This window comes from Haemaphysalis longicornis, unplaced genomic scaffold (assembly GCF_048455015.1).
Source record: "Haemaphysalis longicornis isolate Haplotype H1 unplaced genomic scaffold, Haemaphysalis longicornis Haplotype H1 scaffold_10, whole genome shotgun sequence".
Classification (NCBI taxonomy): domain Eukaryota; kingdom Metazoa; phylum Arthropoda; class Arachnida; order Ixodida; family Ixodidae; genus Haemaphysalis; species Haemaphysalis longicornis.
In genome coordinates, this window is record NW_027526204.1 from 60380685 (window position 1) to 60400325 (window position 19641).

The following is a 19641-nucleotide window of genomic DNA, read 5'->3' on the forward strand; positions in this document are numbered from 1 at the left end:
CGGATGTTGCCAAGAAGACACTTCTGTCCGCATCAATCGTGCTCTCGACACCCAGTGACCTCAGTTCCAGAGCAGCAAGGCATTGCCGCTGAAAAATGAGTCATATTACTACTTTTGTGCAGGTTACTTTAAAAAGCCCTTAAGTGATATGTTTCCAGCCGTTATTCCCTCGCAAAGACCTGTGCAATTAACAACTTTTCATCCAAAATGGGTCAAATCCTGCATGTCACATCAATGTGTGCCAGATCCGAACTTTACAAGTACTTACCATTTAGGGAAGTAATGCAGCCACATTTCTATTTCAGTGCTCAAATAAGATCCTTTCCTTTAGGAGGGTTTGTAACTGGGCTAGTTGGTTCATTGCATGAAGTTGAACAGCGCAGGGACGGGACTAAGAGCAGAGGCGCCCGTGTTTGTCGCCTCTGCCCTTAGTCCCGTCCCTGCACTGTTCAACTTCATCCTTTCCTTGCTTCTACACTATAGCAAAAAATTATTTCAGCAGTTGCCACCGTTATTTTGGGAGCAAAAAACGACGTTTTTCTCGATTCCACCCAAAGTGGACTTAGCTAATTTTGAAAAAAAAAAGAACTTCTGATAAACTTAACTGTTTTTCTTTTATTGGCGAAATTCTGATACAAATTCTAATACACGTACATACTTATTGCCGCTAATAGACCTATTAGTCTGTATTAGTCTATTAGGTCCATCAGTCTGTGTTCGTCTATTAGATCTATCAGTCTGGTAGGTCTACCAGAGTGTACTAGTTCTATCAGAACCACTGGCAAGTTCAAACAAAGCAATGAAACATGGCAACACGTTTTATTATCAGGGTACAGGGGCGATTAAAAGAAATGCGAACAGCGGAGCACACAGCTTCCGACGCATGCTGCACCGTCTGGCTGCAAAGTCAGTAAACTGCGCGCATGCGCATTTCTTTGAGAGCGTTTGAGAGTGTGGCCTATATTTATGGGAAATGCTTGATCAAGACGCGACCCCGATCGTTTATTCAGAGGCGTCTTTTCACGCTGCGTCGCCACTGAGTAGGGTGATCGTTCAAGGGCATCATGCTAGCTGCAATCAGCCTGCTGCGAGCTTGGCTCCCGAATGTAGTACATAACAATATGTTCAGTGGCGACAGAGCATAAGAAGACGCCCCGAAATAAATGGCCGGCGTCCCTTCTTTATCAAGCATTTCCACTAACAGTAGGCCACACTCTCAAACACTCTGAAAGAATTACGCATGCGCGCCGTTTACTGACAGCGCAGCCAGACGGTGCGGCATGCGTCGGAGGCTGTGTGCTCCGTTCGTATTTCTTTTAATCCCCCCTGCAGTGGTGGAACTGCTGCGCCAATTGCGCCAAGCTGCGCCAATAAGGTCACCCTGCTCCATGTTGCTCCAAAAGCGTGTTATTTTCAATATTTACTCCATGTCTGCTCCAAAATAGTCAGCGGGTAACGGCGGTTTCTACCGGGAACGAAAACGAAACTCACGGCCGGACTGGAGGAGCGGCGAGCGCGCACTTTCATACGGCCTGCGCACCCAACAAGGAAACGATACAGCAGATTCTTGACAGAGTGAGGGCGCTTCGAACCAACCCTCTACCCTCCCAACCCTCTTTTAAATGCATAGCATTTTAGTAACTCACAATGTCACGCGGCGTTGGCGTGCGCTGTCGTAGTCCGCATGCGCGCCTTGTCGTAGTCCGCAGCCAGGAAGAAATAACAGTCTCCGGCGCCCGGTTTCGAACCCATGACGCCGCGGGCGGAACGCAAGGTGCCCGGCGCACAACCGACCGAGCCACGAAACCGACACAGATTTCGATGCACCGAACGCGCCTTATATCCTTCACTCATTTCTCGTTTGTTTCGAAAGCGCCACAAGTTGTCCCGCGCTTCCAAAAGATGGCGACACGGGTCCCGCGATCAAGAGATCCGACTTGCCGGCGCACCCCCTCGGAAATGCTGTGCATTTGATCGTGCCCCTCGCGAGGGGGATGTCTTTTTTTTTTCTTAGTCGACGCATCGCCTCTGGCCGAGCGAGCCGAACGCTTGGCGCACGTGTTTTGGATCTGCCGCGGAATATCACCGGTACCAATGAATGCCTTCGCTGCTATATCTCACCAAAAAGAAGACTCGTTGTGCACTTCAGTTGCATGATGAAGAGTTTTAGCTGTATGTTTTTGACAGTGCGCTCGCTGTCAGCGGTCCGCCCAGCCCGACCGGAGCGTGATCAGCAGAAACACGTTTAACTAAGCGATAACCGTATCTCCCTCGGCGGGAAATCATTCGCGTCACTGGTCGTGCCCTGTGCGCGTGCAAACCAAGGCATCATCCGAAAGGAAAAATAAGAACTTATATTTCAGTCACGGAAAATGCCGCGTTTATTGCCTGCCGCACCATTTTCATATAATACAGTCGCTGATAAGATATGAAGGCCTCGCATATTTTTCTTCATGTGCCCCGAGTTAAAATGTTTTTTTCAATTTTTTGACTAGACGCTTCCGAGTGATAATGTTAGGCTGTTTGACCCTATTAGAGCGAAAATTTAGAAGGGGGTAAGGAGTCGCCTATTTTAATGACGCACATGTAAATTTACACGGACAGGTATCACCTGTAGCCACAGCAGGGCTAGGGCAGTGGCAAATGCGCGCGCGCCGCCGCTCTACCCCGCCCGTGCTGTAGGTCAACCGGCGAGGGTTGGTCCGCAGCGTCCGCAGAGGGCGGTGAAAGGTGGGAACTATACCCGAAGCGCAGGCCGTATGAAAGTGCGCGCCCGCCGCTCCTCCAGCCCGCCGCTCGACTCAGCCAAGAAGATGCTGAGTAACGCTGACCTCCTCATTTCAAGAGGCATGAGTAAGAAGTGCTTTGGTGATGTTCAGAGTGGTCAAAGTCTTTTGAAGGAGGGCCAGATGAAGCTATCGGAAGCTCTTTCAAAGCTTCATTGTTTGCAGAAAAGCAAGTAAACCTGTCCAGTGTCATGTAAAAAGCAGTGAGGCTCCTTGTACAATTGTTCTCTTGAATTAGTTTTTTTGTGCTTGAAATAAATTTTTGAAACAAAAACACCTAAAAGCTTCTTTTGGTGCTTTTATGGTCTGTATGGTTCTCTTTATGTTGCAGTTTAATTGCATGTCGAGGAATCGCGCTTGATTCTGGGTAGCAGTCCTTGCATGACAATTTAAGTGGTCCAAAATAACCTGCTCCAAAAGCTGGAAAGGGTGCTCCAAATCCACATTTTTGCTGCTCCAAGCACTGCTCCAAGTAGCCAGTTGTCTGTTCCACCACTGCCCCTGTACACAGGCAAATTCCTCTGGCTGACAGAAATCTGGCTGAATAATTTAACGATGCACACTTTCGTAACCTGATTAAGAACAAACGAATAAATTGCAATGCGAATCCACAAAATAGCTGCAGCATGCAATCAAAAAAGCTGAAGTCAAACCTGCACGGTCCAGTCATAGGCACACATCGAGCGCATTAATGGCCCATTGAACACCATTCCCATTGTGATGCAACTTCAAAACGGCATTCACCCTTCCGCAACACGCGATTAGAATGGAATCTCTTCGGCGTGAGGCATTCCCTTGAGAATCAACAAAAATGTCCGCAGCGGCGAGGTGATGGGTGAAAGATGGGTCGGGCGGCGGCCCGGATTGTATTTGTAAATGTTAGGCGGGCGCTACACATCTCCAACACCTCTCGATGACGTGATGCGCACGCTTTCTTCGATGTCAGGCGTTCGTTACACAGCATAGCAGAAGGAGCAAAGATGTTCGAAGCGGCGAGGTGACGGGTCCAAGATGGGTTGCGCGGCGGCCTGGTTCATACTTGCCAAAGTTATGCGAGCGTTAGACACATCTCCAACACTTCTAGATGACGCGATGCACACGCGTCCGATGTGAAATAATGCTACAAGCTGTTTGCTTCTAGCCGTCTTCTTCCTGAACGTTCACACACGCCAACCGCATTTTGATGTTTGTCGCCATATTGGCTACCCAACGAAGACCATGGCATGGCTTGGCTTGACTTCGTTACAGTCTTTTCGGGTTAGATTCTTGCTCTTCTTGCGGCCTCACAGGCGCAGCACTTTTAGCGCTCTTAGCTCCCATCAGCTCTGTTCATGTCTGATAGCAGCGCATTTTTTAGGAGCGAAAGTGAAAAAAAAAATGTTGACCTATTTTGCATAATAATTTGGTTAGAGATTTACGGAGATTTAAACTGATAAAAGTTTGTATAAGACTAATAAGCGTCTTATATATACACCCAATACAAAAATGTATAAGACTGTTTCTATCAGAATTTTTGCTAGGGATACGAGTGTAATAGCCTTTCATCCATGGTAACGGCAGCGTCAGACGTCCATACGGATTGCGATCCAAAAGAAGTAATACAACGGATCATTTAGGGATCATTCGCAATCCATTGTGGTCCAAAATAAGCTCTAGGATGGACCATTGAGGGATCATTTACAATATCTAACCCTGTGGATGTCCCCTGGACGCCCAGTAAAGGATCTAGGATGCTTAGACCATTTGAGGACGTCCTCAGGACGTTTTGCGTTTACTGGGTAGTCAACCATGTCATGCAAATTGAGGCCTACTCATTGATGAGAGGGTAGGTGCGTTTCCATTGTAGCATTGAGAGCACCTTGGCTTGATGGGTGTGCACTATAGGCAGTTGGTGTTTGAATGCTTTCTGCCACATTTGTAGGCAGTAACTTCGAATTCCTGCACGGGCAGGCCCTATCACCCGAGTTGGCATCATTAATCTTCGAAATTGGCTACCGTACGTAGCACAATACAGTTGGTTATAAACTTACAGGGTTTTCTTTAAAAGTATGGGTGGAATCTAGAAACGGCCTTTGTAATATAACAAGGCACTCCTTCTAGCACCATTTGTACTTTTTACGGGAGGTTTGAAAATAATCGTTTACGGGTGAACGATGGCCTATGCATTGAAAGAGTTAAACGCTGGTACTCTTAGGCGAAATTTTTGGCTCAAATTCTTGAATTTTTTCATGTGAATTTCGCATTTGAGCCACCCTAGTCGGGAGGCGAGCTTTGTTCACTGTCCAAGATTGTTTCTATGTCAGGCACAGCATCTCGACCGTAGGTGGTGATCATCAGGCTTGTACGGGTAGGCAGGATGACATCATCATTAGAGATTGTTGAGCAATACATTGTTTGGGGCTCTGTTTCAGCATCATGATATCATGGGTAGTAAAAATTATGGAATTCCCCTGCAAATCAATTTTCGCATCATTGTCAGCACAAAAAATCTCTTAGAATAACGTTCAGGAGCAGTTGGGGAGCATGATGAACGCAGTAGGGGACGTGGTGCCATTTATAGTGACCAGATTACCTTCTGATGCTCGGCTGTGTGGATTGTCCCAACTGGGCGCACCTTCGAGCTTTGAAGAGAAATAGCTGCTCATTATGGTATTCATTTATTTCGATACCTTCAATGCCCGAGGACGTTACAGAAGAGAGTGACTTGGTACAAACAGTTGTGAATACAAAGTACAATTAGTGGCAAAAAATCAGTAGTGGAAAACAAACATTCGGGTAAAATACAAAACAGCATCGGCAACATAAATGCAGTCATCGTGAACAAACGAGATTTTCAATAGCGGCCTTAAATGAAGACACATTGATCGTACTAGCTAGTGCAGGTGGTAATTAATTTTATTTGTTAGCAGCTTTTCGAGTGAAGGAGGCAAAAAGTGAGTAGGTCTTACGATACAGAATGTATACTTTATGATGGTGGTCAATACAGGACGATACATGTGACAGAACAGAAAAAAGGTTGGGTCTAAGGTGTGTATTTCAAAATTAATTTTATGGAAGGCTGGCAGTCAGGTAATTTTTTGGTGCAGGGCTAAGTTAGCAAGGTTCAAGGTGTATTTCGTGGCAGAAATGCTAGTGTCCAAGCATTGTTGGTCAGAATGAAGTGTGCACTACGGTTCTGTACCATTTCTAGCAGGTCAATGAGATGATCAAAGTGAGGGTCCCTCGCATTAACACGGGTATTCAATATTAAAATGAATTAGTCTGATATAACATGAATTTAAGATGTGAGGGCAGCGCAGAAAAACTGCATTGCAAATATCCAAGAAAACAGTTAGCGTTATTAACAATATAATTTATATGCAGTGTCCAAGAAGAGTTGTTGGTTATGTAAATTTCTATTTAAGTATTTGTAAGACCTAACAAGTTTGAGTTTAGAGCCTTGACTGTAGTAGCCGCAAATATCAGTTATCAGCTTGTCGAGAGAATCTACGCGTTTTGCATTTGTTAGTACTTCAAACATTTTTCAAGTATTACACCAATTAGAAACATTATTTACGGTAGTTGTTAGTATGGAAGTATCAAAATCAGCCGTGATTGTTCTATAAATAATGCACTCACCTGGAAACAAAATAATGCTTCAATGAATTATGGTAGGTAAATTAACATAAAAACCAAGAGACCAAGCACAGATCCCTTTGGTACCCCTGACTTGACAGAACAATGTCTGATTCAAGCTTGTTAGCAGGTATGGATTGAGCTCTGTTAGTTAAAAGTTTTTTAATCGAAAAAGAATGTTGGGGTCAACATTCTTATTGTGATACAAGGCTTTGTTGTAGTCTGCTTCTGTGTCTGTCATTCCCAGTAAGTGATGGACATAAATGGATGGCTGTAGGTGGTATTGCAGATGTTTTTGAGTTTTAGGCATATTGGGGCATTGCATCACAGCTGATTCGTGTTGTTGGTGTGCTGCATGTTGTCTTGTTCATGGCAAACTTTCTCATGTCGGGTATGCATTGCAGCTTGTGGTCATCATTGTGCTAGTGAGTTTCGTGAAAGCCACATCATGGCATCAGGAGGTGGGCATATCATGGTTAGTCGCTTCAAAGTTAACAGTCCCGACATATTCAAGCCGTTTTCATTTGCCGTTTTCAACTGCTCAGAAATGCACCAAAGCAGCTCCGTATTTTTTTGCCCATAAAATTGCTATGAAACGTCAGCTTTGGCCTGCGCAGGAACAGCTGAAAACTATGCTTATGCGAATAGAGATATTTTAGTTTGAAGTAAATTCAAAGCGAATAGTCCTTGGGGCCGAATACTTTCAAAGCGAATTTGAATAGGTAGTTGTCAGGTGTCGCTGAGCTTGCTGTCACTGAGACACTGAGCTTCCGGGCCTGGCGGGATCTTCACAAAAAAGTTCAATATCGGGATGGCACCCGTGGACGCATTGGCCATGTCACTTGGCTGATTGAAGCAACTGATGCACACTGAAGTTCACGAGTGGAGTGCGCTCAACACCTGCTCACTGCAAGCTTGCCACACGGTAACCAAGCGAATTGTTTGGTTATTGTTTCATTGTTTGAAACGATGGAACGGGAGCCTTGACTACCTTGACGAACGTGCGCACGTACGATGGCTACGACAACGCTCGGAATGTGGCTTAGCTTGTCTTGGCTCCACATGTAGTTAAGATGTAGGCCTGATGTCAGTGGCACATGGTCAGTGGCTTGCCTAACGAAACCGAAACTCTTCATAGTATTCAAACGCAGTCTTGATATTCGTTCACCCCGAATACTTTGAAATATCGGAAATTGTAAATTCGAGCCGAAGCGAATTCAAATACTGTGATATTCGTTCGGATATTCGAAGCGCTTGAATATTCGCACAAGCCTACTAAAAGCTACTCTGGGCAGGCAAGTTAAAGAGACCAGAAGTTTCGTGTCGCAACCTTCCTTCTAATCTAATTGATCCTTCCTCCCCGTTTGACGCAGTGCCTTCGGGGACTACGCCCACTGCTTGCGCACGGCCGTCCAGGTTAAATGCAGCACGGACCGCAATGCTCTCATCGAGAGCATCATCCAGCAGACGTTGGAGTTCGTTGGACATCACTGCGACAACTACTACTACGGGTCCAGCCTGTGCGCGGCCGCGTCCTCCCTCACGTCCGCAACGGCCATTGTTGTCCTCGCGGTGGCCGCCTGTCTCATTGGGCGGCACTGATCTTTCACGCCCCAGTGAGCCGACAATGCTGCATTTCTGTGCACTCTGTGCATGCCACAGGCAGCGCAATCATGTGAGCCAGGAAGGAGGGGAGTCAGGATCTATTTTTGTTACACCACTGTGACACCCCTGACCTGCTACCTAGTGAGGGCTGTCATGGTCCACGTTGATATTTTTAGGCATGTTTACGATGAACTTCTGTGGACCAATAAGAGAGGGCGATGATCTCCCAATTGAGATATAAGGAAAGGGATAATGTGTGAGCCTTTTGTTTTTATTCAGTGGGTGTCTTTTTGTTACAATGGTTTTTAGCCTTATAGAATTGTTGCTCTTCTGCTGCAATTTATTTTAATGTTGTAGAAGTGGCGAGCACCTTTATTTACCTTGAACTATGATATCTTTTAGTACAATAGAAGCATGAACAAATACCGAAAGCTAGTTGGACCTGCATGTTGGTGAACATGCCCGATAAGTGAGGGGCTTACAAAGCAGATTTGCAACCTGGAGCAGTGTTTGCCAAGGCCAGAAAATGCCCTGTACTGTGTTCTTCTGTACTGGCGCATATCTGACAGCGTGCAGTTGAGCTATGCTTGTATTTTCGAGAAACACAGCGAGCTCGACTGTCGCATGCGAAAAATTCATTCAGGCTGCTTTACTTTTGTGACAAAAATAGGTCCTGGCTCCTGTCTCTGGCTTTGCGTAAGGGTCAGTTCACCATACTGAAAAAGCAGAAGACTGGACTGTGGGTGCTTGTAACATACAAATCTGAAATGTACGGCATGATATTACAAGCAAAAAAGTGTAAGAAACGTGTGGCCCAAAATATTCAATGTGTTAAGCACGGACCACTTTCACCGAAATTCATCGTGATCTGCTGATTCCAGGATACGACTGTGGAAAGCCTGCTCAGTCGAGGAAGGTGTTGCTGGAACGGGATCATTTTGAGCGATACGTTGCAACATTACTGTGGGGAAATACATGCGCAATAATGTTCATTACATCTGCATGCATTACATTGTTGCGCAATATTGTTGGCCGTTGCTTCCCTACATTTCCAGATTATCTCCAGGGAATAATTTCTGACACAAGCACAAGTGCCGCGGTGATAAATATCGATGTGCACCCATCGGTCCGTGCTTTTCGAGTGGTGTTGTGTTGCGTGACACACATTGGCCCAAATCCAATGCACCCAAATGAATGTCACAATTGATCAACACCTGTAAAGGGTGTTTTGAGTGGTTTGTCTGCAAAGTCGATGGTGTTTGACTACAAGAATGTGTTATGTCTGCATCTTGCTCTCTTGGAGAAAGGTCGTGCGACGTGTCTTCCATCAGCTGGTGCAGACTGTGATGATGGTCTTTGTGCAGGGCAGGTTCTCTAGAAGGTCATCATTCGACGGAAACTTATAGACGCTGAGTTGGTCAAGTTCACTTGGCTCACTTGGCTACTAAGGGCTGGTCCTACGGTTACTCTTCCAACAATGCGCGAGATAAAACCAGATGGCCTGCTGTGGCATCGACTATGGTGGACACGTAACCTAGCCTGCAAGGCTGAGCTTGCCACTGATCTGTAAGCCCCACACTAATCGTTTAGCTCAAAGAACAATGCGTCTGCACTGTTTCAGGAAACAAAGTGGACGCAAACCTCGTAAAAGCTCTCCATTTCTTTGGTTAGAGCCCACATAGTTAATCTCTGCAATAACTCATTGCACTAGTGTAAGAAAGCACGCGAGGATTAGAAAAAAGGAAGTGCTCATATTTGTGCATTGTGTAGAAAATAGACAGTGGCAAACAGTTTTTATCCCGATGAAGTCTTACCTGATGGTCTCCAGAATGGAGGAAAAAATGCTTATGCATCACTGCAAACATTCTGTGGCAAGGAGGTGTCCGAATCAGCATTCAGGAGCAGCAAGAATGCTGATGGGCTTGCTAATGATGTTGGGGAATAAAAGGGTATGTCACCCAAGTAGTATTTGCCTTAGATCTATTGTTCTAGCAGTTCAACTGAAATGTCGCGTAAGAAAATGTCACTGGAAATGATAAGTATCCGGTGGATCTGCAGTAGAAGAAAGATGAAGAGGCCATGCTTTAGCATGGAGCTGGAAGTGTCAATGGGCTTAGTATGCTTTTCGTCAATCACAATTCTGCGTTGCAGTCCAAGTAAAAGTGCTGGCAAAAGTTGAGAAAAATGACCAAATTGCAGTGAATGAATGTGGCACGTTTAGGCGAAATTGCTATAACACTAAAAACCTTCAGTTCCGGGTGCTCACTTCAATCAAGAGACCACTTTGTGCACTTGTAGCAACTTCTGCTGCTGCGTTCAGTAGCTAAATCAGCAGCAAATTCAGCAAATGCTGAAGAATTGAAAGACCAATGCTCTTGTTTATGGCAGCTACCGCATCATAAATGACTCATTCCTTTCGCCTCCATGAAATATTCAGCTCTTCATGTTTTTTTGTTAATACTCCCGATCACTCGTATTTGCCCAAGGCAGAGACTAAATTTTGCGGCCGTGAATTTCATTGCGTCACAAATGAAACAAAAATTAATGCTGTTCCACTCAATGTGAAAGCTGTCAAAAGTGCCGAGCAGTGATTCGCCGTAATGGGCTGTAGTGCCATTATCTGCTCACAGCTACCACCCAATGCAATTCAAATTTCCTGCCTTTGTAGTGCTCGTGCACCCCGTGCCTGAAACTGTGCCAGCGGGGGTTCTGTTCTTGCTGTGCTTGCTTTTTCTCCCGCATACGCTGGCTTTGCTTGCCACTTTTTCTCGCTTACTATCGTAAAAACCTACCCAACGGCCATTCCTAACTAAATGAATGCGGGAGCTGCCGGTTAATTACGTATATTTTGACTCAAATGTACCTGCAGTTTTCTTTGCACTAAACAATGGGGAGATGTATGACAAATGCCAGCGGTTCAAGAGTCTCGAATGCTTATGACGATATAAACCGCTTGGCTTTTGGAGCCTCTGGGTTACGCCGCAAGACGGAACGCCGTGTGGCTCTACTTGGGTCCAGCGACCGAGCGATGATGACAAGGCAAGCCCCTAAAGTGCTCTGCACATAAAAGAGAAGTTCTGAACACGGGTATGATGAACTGAATGAAGACAAACTCACTTCAATTAAGAACTATTATGAAAGGTAACTTAATCTGGGAGGATGTTGTTACTTTTACTTTTGGGAGTATTAGCTTACCCCAGTTTTTTGCAAGTTCAAAAACTGAAATTGGGCTCTTGATACACCCTATAGCAGTGGTTCACTGTTAATAATCTGTTGACAGACATGTTCCGGTCCTCCAAAGTCGTCTGTATGATGCACAAAGAAGCCGCTTTCCATTCAATATTTTAACTAGCATGATTCTTTACTTTGTCAATCCGTGTTTTAACTGCAGTAGCTTTACTCTTTCATGGTGAGGGAACAGCTAGACATACTATGCCTTTACTTTAACATGGCTGCCATTCAGTGACTCCTACAGAGGTTAGAGAGCAGGACCCTAGTTCTCGTTTTAAACACTTCCATCGCATTCATCGCCGGCCAGTGGTGATGCGTGGAGGCGCTAGCTGTGTCATCTAGTTTTATTTGATTTGTTTGCGGCCTGAGACTCGTGAGCTGACATTCGTAGCCAAGTGACTCAATCTTGACCACTTGCTGCGGCCACTTTCCAGATAAAGGCGAGCAGCGAAAACACTCGCATGTTGAGCATTTGGTGCATATTATAGATTTCCAGGTGGCCGAAGTTAATCCAAAGCCCTCCACTACAGCACGCAGGTGTAGCTTCGGCGGGTTAAACCTCCAAAATTTGAATTTTTAAGACTTTGACTGAGAGCCGTGATCCAATCTGGAGCTGTCGCCATGTTTCTGTTTATTGCCCTGGCCACTTTTTCCAGTCCACATGTAGTTTTAAAAGCAGCAATGGTTGTAACTGCTGCTCTATAGAGTGCGCAGTGACCAGCCTTAAGTTGGCTTAGTCCTGCGGAAGTAATTTGCTGCCTTTCTAGCGAGTGTGAGAGGGAAGCGGTGCAAGTGGAAAACCGGTCAGCCATTATGTTTCAGGCAGGGTAATTATTCGCATAGGGGATCGGCAGAGGTGAGCGTAGTCGTGAAGGCATTGGTAATCTCGAGAAGTGAGGAGGTTCAAGTAGGGCTGTGAAGGATGTTGGCTAAGATGATAGTGTAACCTTAATAGAATAGTGGAACAAGAAATGCAAGGTCTCTGGCCGGTAGGGCTGAAGAATTGAAAGACCAATGCTCTTGTTTATGGCCGCTACCGCATCATAAATCAAGGTCAAGGAGAAATTACCTTCATGAGGTTATCCAAAGCTTGCTTAGATGACGCGTTCCGGAGGCTAGGCTGAGTCAATTGCAGATTATCATAGCAAATTCAGATTAGCTGATGTCATCTTCGAGGAGTGGCTGAACTGCGAAAAATTATTCAGGATTCGTTTTGGAAAACTTAATGGTAAATGGGAGCACATTGGCAGTAGCATCAGGTGGTTGTGTACTATTAGAGAGATAGACAGATATAAACAAGGCAATTGCTTAGTTGAAGCTTAAGTCAGAACAAGAAATCAAGAGAAATACTGGCATGGGATGGGTGCATAACGATAAGTAACCTTAGCAGTCTTAGTGAAAAGACAAATTTTGGGTACAGTGGGTGTATTCAACTGGTGTATAATAGCAGCTCAGCCGAAAAAGCCATTGGAAGTCCACTTGGACCTCCAACCTCCAAAACACCATTGATTCAAATGGAGCCAACTGCACTTCCAGTTGTTTCCAACTGGATCAATGGTGTTGTGGACATGTCCAATTGAAATTCGTTTTTTTCCGGCTGGGAGGGGCTAAACTGTTAGTGAAGGTGTCAGTGAAAGCAACTTGAGCCCTGCACTAGACATCCATGTCTTATGATGATGGTAATGACAATGGAAACTTAGAACCACACGTGAAATATTTCTGTGCCCTGGTCTTCATCTCAGACGTACGCTATTTTCCTCAACTGAGGCCCACATGTTACTCAAGCTATGTTACTGTTTTTTCACTTTCACAATTAGTGACTTCTTTTTTACTTTTGCCAGCACTTTCTGCAGAAAATGTGCTTTTTTTCCTTTTGTTTTTAAGCCAGCAAAATTACGTAGGCCATACAATAACACATTATGCCTAAGAACACTACATTCTCTTTGTGCTCTCTCAGTTGCGTTATTTCAAACCCATTTTTATCATCCGTCCCGTTACAAGGCATGCTGCTAGCGCATTGCTTGCGCACGTTTACAACACATTGCTCACATGTAGGGAAAGAACGCCAACTACTATGGCAACAAAACTAGGAACGCAATGCTACTTTCTCCGCCTCTTAAATAATGGGCTCTGTACATAATGTTCATGCCTTGTACATACCGTACTGCTTTTCTCGCAGCTTTGTTATGCCTGCAGGCTTGCGAGGTTTAGATGGGTGTTACCGAAATAATAATTTTAGTGTTCTATCATTGCCATGGGCAAATACAAAGCAGCTTCATCTGCCTGTGACTGAAACTATAATTTCTTCGATGTATTTCCTCAGTAATAAGTTTTACTGCTGTAGTTATTATCGTTTTAAAGAGAAAGAGAAAAAAATAAGGCAATGCTCAGTGCCAGAAGTTATGCCCTTTTGTAAAGGTGTCATCATGGGTTCTTAATGTTACAAATACTCTCGTACTTCAGGCTTGGGTACTATTCACTGACCACATAATTATCGTTACTCGAGAGCTGCAACTGCCTATATTGCGGAACTTTGATAAAAATGCTTGTTTGATCCTGGACCTCCTACATGAGCATTTGTCACGCACTTCAGCGAGAGCCGACCAGTCTGTCTGAGGCTACAGCATTGAGCACTGCAACTTGCTGCTCACTCGTGATACTCTTCAGGTAAAAAAATGTTGAAGTTGTTTCACCAATGCATGGCTTCTTTAAAACTAGGCCACAGTTGCCCGAGATGCAAGTGTAAAAAATGACAGGTAAAAAATATGCAAGACACTTCTTGTGTTTGAAGAGCAATAAATAGGTAGGTGACAAATGCATCCTCACATCATGATTGAACCAATCAGTGAACTTCTAAGTTGGTGATTTTAAAATATCCTGCGAGCGTTTGTCCTTTTGAAAGGCTCTGAGTTACATAATGCAACAAAGGGACTCTGAGGAAGCAACTGCATTCATTCCAACCGGATGTTTTAAATGTTAGTGCATGTACACCTGTGGAAGTTACTTTTGGTGTAAGTCACGTTACACTTGTGTTAGTTAACGCAGTCTAAATTCCAAAAACAGTGCTGAGTTGGCTTGAGGCATGTTCTCGTTATTAAGGGTCTTTGTGCAAATGTTGCTCCTGTTGCTCGGAGTGGAATTCGGTCATTTTTCAGCTGCTGAGGTATTCTTTTGTTGTTGAGAGCATGAAAAGATTAAATCGGCAAAACATGCACAGAGTTTTCAGCACTCTGAAAAAGCTGCGAAACACATCTTGACAGAGCAATCAACTAGAATATAAGCACCGGAGTGGTGACCACAACTAATCACACCTCAGGGATGTGCCTAAGCGCCTACTTGACGTGTATGGAAGGAACCTTCGGGAGTATTCAACCATTGGCTACTTCCAATGAGAAAGCATGTGGTTTAAGAATTGTTTCTGGTTACTGCTTCTGAATAACATTTGTCCTCGAAGCTTGCACATAGCTACATAGTATAAAAGGAAAACTTCATTGCAAATCTCGCAACCAGTTTACTTGAAGCCACTTCGACAATGCGCAGCCCTTTGCATTCTACGTGGCAGTGCTATGTGACACATTGTTTGTCTCTTTTTGAGCTGTTGCTCAGCTTCTATCATTTTTAAATGCAAACTGTATGGACATGAGTAGCTGCCGTGCATTGACAATACGCATTGACAAAGAAAATGCACGTGCATTGACAATGCATTGTGAATTCAGTGTCGTGCATTGACAATGCAGTGCCAATGTAGGTAGCTATGTGCATTGACATGAGTAGCTACTGTGCACACCAGGGTAGTTCAATACAATTGGGTTATGAAAGCACTGTGTGGTCTTCTCACAGCCTTTCTTTTAGATGCCTAAATAAGTAATCGAGTCTGTTGCTGATATGAAGTACTAATACAACTTATACAGGATATCAGGAACACTCAAGTTATTGTTAGAGTGAGGGCAGCAAAATCGTACAATGGGACTTCTTACCTTGTGGCTAAATCTTACCTTGTGGTTAAAAAAATTTCTTGATATTCTAGCAAGGTATTTCTCTGCATGAAATGCAGCTAGATCAACTGCTTTTCCTAGCAAAACTGTCAATTGGACTTGGTGAAGATCCAAACTGTCTTAAACGTTATCCTGCCATACAGCAATGCTAACTGCCATTCTGCGACGTAATAGGCTGGGCTTTTGTGCGCCACATAATCAAATGATTTGTATGGAATTTAGGAAACACTGTGTAGCCTAGCTACTGCAGATCTATTTCAGGAAGTTGATGTGACAACCTACTGTAGAGAGAATAATTAGATATTTGTTTTTTTGTAAACCAAACTAATGCTTTCGAACTGCTCAAAGACGCGCCCTATTGTTGTACAGTAGTGAAGTTTCCAGTGAAGTTCATTATGGGCTCCACATATGTACATAAGCTGTCTTGGGAAGTGAATCGTGGAATCCTATAATTAGTAGAAGCATTTAAAATATTTTATTAAAGTCGCGCAGAACGAAAAGAAAAAGAATTGCGAGTAAAATTAAGTGTTCACCTCCAAAGTTCACGACTGTCTTCCTAGTACTTGCGTTGCTTTGTTTCAATGCCACTCGGTTGGTGACATTGTAACACGTCCGAAAAACACCTTAATCATTTCCTTCCAAAGTTCATCACTGCCTTTGAAGTACTTGCTCTGCTTTTTTTATGCTGTTTTGTTGGTGACGTTGTATTATGTCCAAAACAACACCCGCATCACTCGTTTTAGACCTTCGAAAGATACGCTTGAGAGCCGATTGAGTGGCATTCCAGTAATGAGTAGATTCTGGTTTAACAGAGGAAGAAAAGCCTCCCTTTGGCTAAGTGAAAGCAGAGTGCGCCGTGTAGCTTAACGTGTGGCTTCCGGGCGTTAACAGCAGCCCCCTGCACGCATGAATTATACGTTATCTGATGCCTACGTGTTTGTGATAAGGTTGTTCTCGGTGCTCGCTTGTATATACTACACGGTGGAGGAAGAACTCTGCCCCAGGTTCTGAAACTACAAAACACCCTGGTTGGTCGTTCGAAAGTTGAAAGCTCGCACCACCATGCACTCATCGTCGCAGGGTGGAGATTGCCTCCCAGCAAATAATAGCTATGTCCTCTTTCCCTCCTTTTTGTTTTTCTGCAATTGATCCTGGTCGTACTGTGGTGGGTGTCCAGATGTACTCGGCGCAAAGCTGTACTCCTTGGTGATAGACTGCAAGTGTGTGTGAATGCATGGGCGTGTGTTGGTGTGCATGTGCGTTGTTTCCTGTGTGCTACTCATGGCAGCCTGTACATAGCACATAATGTCATAATACTAAACGGTGAGAACTGAGCCCACACTCATGCAACCGCTAGTTTTGTGCATTGGCATTGTTCATAGATTGTGGCATATACGAGCGTGATGAGTGAACCGTTCAACAGTGTAAGACGCTTTTCACAATTAACACGAAATTGTGATTATATCGAGGCCTTCTCTTCGAATTCTAAATTGTCTTGTTGATGAAAAAAACAATTTCTTTATACAAAAAGCAAGCTGCTCCTGAACAAAACTGTGTGTACACTGTTGGAATGGTTGCTTGTTCCTTGTTACTTTGTCTTAGCGTTTTGTGTGATAATATCGGCCTTTGCAAAATGGAGTGGCATGCAAGAGAAGGCCCAAAAACATGCCACAGGCGGCCAGCACAATTGAAGGGTATGGTTGAATAACCTTCAATTTGAATGCTTTCAATGGGTGTGTGATTTTTTTTGTTCTGACAGCTTCGCAGCAGCGATGGGCTGAACTGTTCACATCGACTTTTTCTGCTCAGCTAACGTGCTACGTTGATCTGTCTTGTGCTTGATTTTTGCAGGTGTACTTATAGGGTTCGTTTTACTATCTTTGTGGAGTATTTGATTGATAAAGGTTAATTTTTGAGTGACCTTTGCACACGTCTATTTTCTATCCAAAGTTCTTTTTAAGGTTTCCATAAGACAGATGTGTTGTGATGTGTTTAACATGTTGCGGAATCCTGACGTTGCGAGAGTTAATGTGGGAATATACTTATCCATGTTATGCTAATTTGTCACTCCAAGGTGTGGCCCATTGTGGGCACTTTGTAATGAAATCATTGACTTGCGAAAGCTTAGCATATTCTGCATGTCACAAACCATGCTGCACGTTGGACCATGCTACCAATCTGGTTCAATGCACCGTATTACAACAGCTTGTGTTCTGTGTCTGTGCTGTGAGGAAGCTTCTCTCATCTGTTGAAGCTAATGTGTTTGAGAATATGGTGGAAGATCTGTGTTTCTATAAGCACAAAATGTGGCTGTAAAACATGATGTAGCTGTTGCTGCTGTGTTGAGTTTAGGACGTTTGCTAATTTTAACGTTCAAAAGCTAGAGTTTTCTTTTCGGCTGTGCCTAGTTAAGGTGTGAGAAAGATAGTGTGATACGAAATAAAATCCAGCCGCAGAAGTGTAGAAAAAGTGTCACACTAACATGTAAATTGGAGGGCTGTTGTCTATGCTTAGCTTGCTGACACTTAAAAAAGAGTAGGTTTAGTTTGTTAAAGGAATTAACACTAAGCATGATTATCAGAGACCGAGGAAACAGCAGTGAACAAAAATATTGCTCAGTCCTCAGGTTAAGTGTCATAATGCTAATCTGCATTATGATGCAGGTTGTTGCCTTAGACTGAATTTGTTTTTCCCCAAATTGAGAAATTTTAAAAACCAGCGCAGGAACTAATAATGCAGACCTGCTGTTTTTGGAAGTGCCCAAGCATGCTGCCACGGATTCCGGCAATTAGGCAAATTCCTAAGAAACTGTCATCCCATTTGGAAATAACTTCGGTTGCATCAAGGTTAACAATGTACAGGTCACGAAAGGCCATGCCCACTTAAGTTACCGACACTTCTGCACAGATTTTGTTGCCAATGGCACAACTTGTACAGGATGGGTGTGGGTTCGATGCATATGCTACTGTCCTGTGTTTTGTTGTACATGTGCTCTGGCTGCTATTGTGTACTCCTGAAAACTTGTTTCTCACAAGCACTGGGTATGGTTCTGCCGGTGTGGGCAATAGAGAGCTCTTTTCTTCAGCGCGCTTGCTCGTTGGCTCAAATGTTGGCTAGTGCAAGCCGAAGAAGAGCGTCTTCGCCTCTGGCGCCGTGCCCGTCTGTGCAGGTGGCGCGCGTGTGTGTGTCTCAATGACCGAATATGCAAAGACGAATGCGCAGGTGCCTTAGGAGGTGCGGGAGACACGGAGTATTTTTCTATTTTTGTATAACCATGACGGACACAAAGCTCTGCGTCTCACCTCGCCGAATGGACTTGTTGCTCCCCCTGGTGCCCAGGAGTGTTATTATTGGGGCGACCGCACGACGGAGCTGTGGGAGGGAGCAGAAAGAGAGAAAGTTCGGTACCCTGGTGCATACATGCGTACCATGTTACCTGTGTAGAGAACTGACGAGTGGCCCCTCCTGTTAGGAGAGTATAGATACTTCCTGTCATCCTTATATTTTATTTTTTTGCCCCTCTTAGGTTGTACAACACTTCGACACATTCCTCATTCCGCGGTTACCAGTGTATTTGTAGATTCAGTTTACGGCCGCGTTGAAGCTCTGTAATTACATACACTGTTGCAGTTGAATAAAGGTTTTGAGATTTTTTAATAAATGAGCACAGTCTGCTTTCTTGTTTGAGCGTGTTGAAATCTGCAAATGTCTGTTTCTTGGCAGTGGGCTGCAGATAGCTTGGCATGTGCAGGTGGGAGCTGGGTTCTGACAGGGATGAAATTGCGGCATTTTTCTTGCTAGAAGGAACATGGAGGTGGGGACTTCAGGTAAAAATGCGCCCGATCAGTGTAAGGAAACGAAGCTACTGAGTTAAGTGGTGCGGATGATATGCAAGAAGCTTTGCAAAGCAAGCCAGGTTGTTGAAAACGCCATGGGTTCTTGTTAAAACAGCTTGGGCAATCCTCTATTATGGGACATACCGTATGAGTGGATTTCGGCAGTGACATCAGTAACTATCTAAAAAATTCTCTTAAGTCGCAGCTTTAATAAAAGCGTTGAAAATTACCGCCTCATAGAGCTGTATCTGCTACCTTAATTGGCAAGTTAATCTGCATCAATGATAGTCCGTATAGGCAATGGTTTTATGGCACGGAGGTATGACGAAAAATTCACAGATCACCACCCAAGTTGACATGATCTACAGCTGATAACAAGCAGGTGGGAAATTACAATATTTCTTAAAGGACACTTGAGCTTTCAAATGAGATTACTATGTGTGGGCCTGCATGCACAGGTGTATTCGACAAGCCTTACCCTGGGATTTCTCAATTGTAGGACTGCTAATACTCGTACAGCATTACAGACCCACAGAGCTACACATGCGTGCGGGGGTGCATGCATGTACCCCC

At 44.3% G+C, this 19641-nt stretch overlaps 1 protein-coding gene across 3 annotated transcripts in view; it reads left to right on the forward strand.

The window, feature by feature from the left end:
- Positions 1-18893, forward strand: part of LOC144158616 (uncharacterized) — a 256142-nt gene extending 237249 nt beyond the window's left edge. For all 3 annotated transcript variants that reach the window (XM_077689629.1, XM_077689630.1, XM_077689631.1), the window contains one exon: positions 7775-18893. In XM_077689629.1, the coding sequence (XP_077545755.1) occupies positions 7775-8003 (229 nt within the window). In that variant the 3' untranslated portion in view covers positions 8004-18893. The remainder of the gene's footprint in view (positions 1-7774) is intronic.
- Positions 18894-19641: the final 748 nt, after the last annotated feature.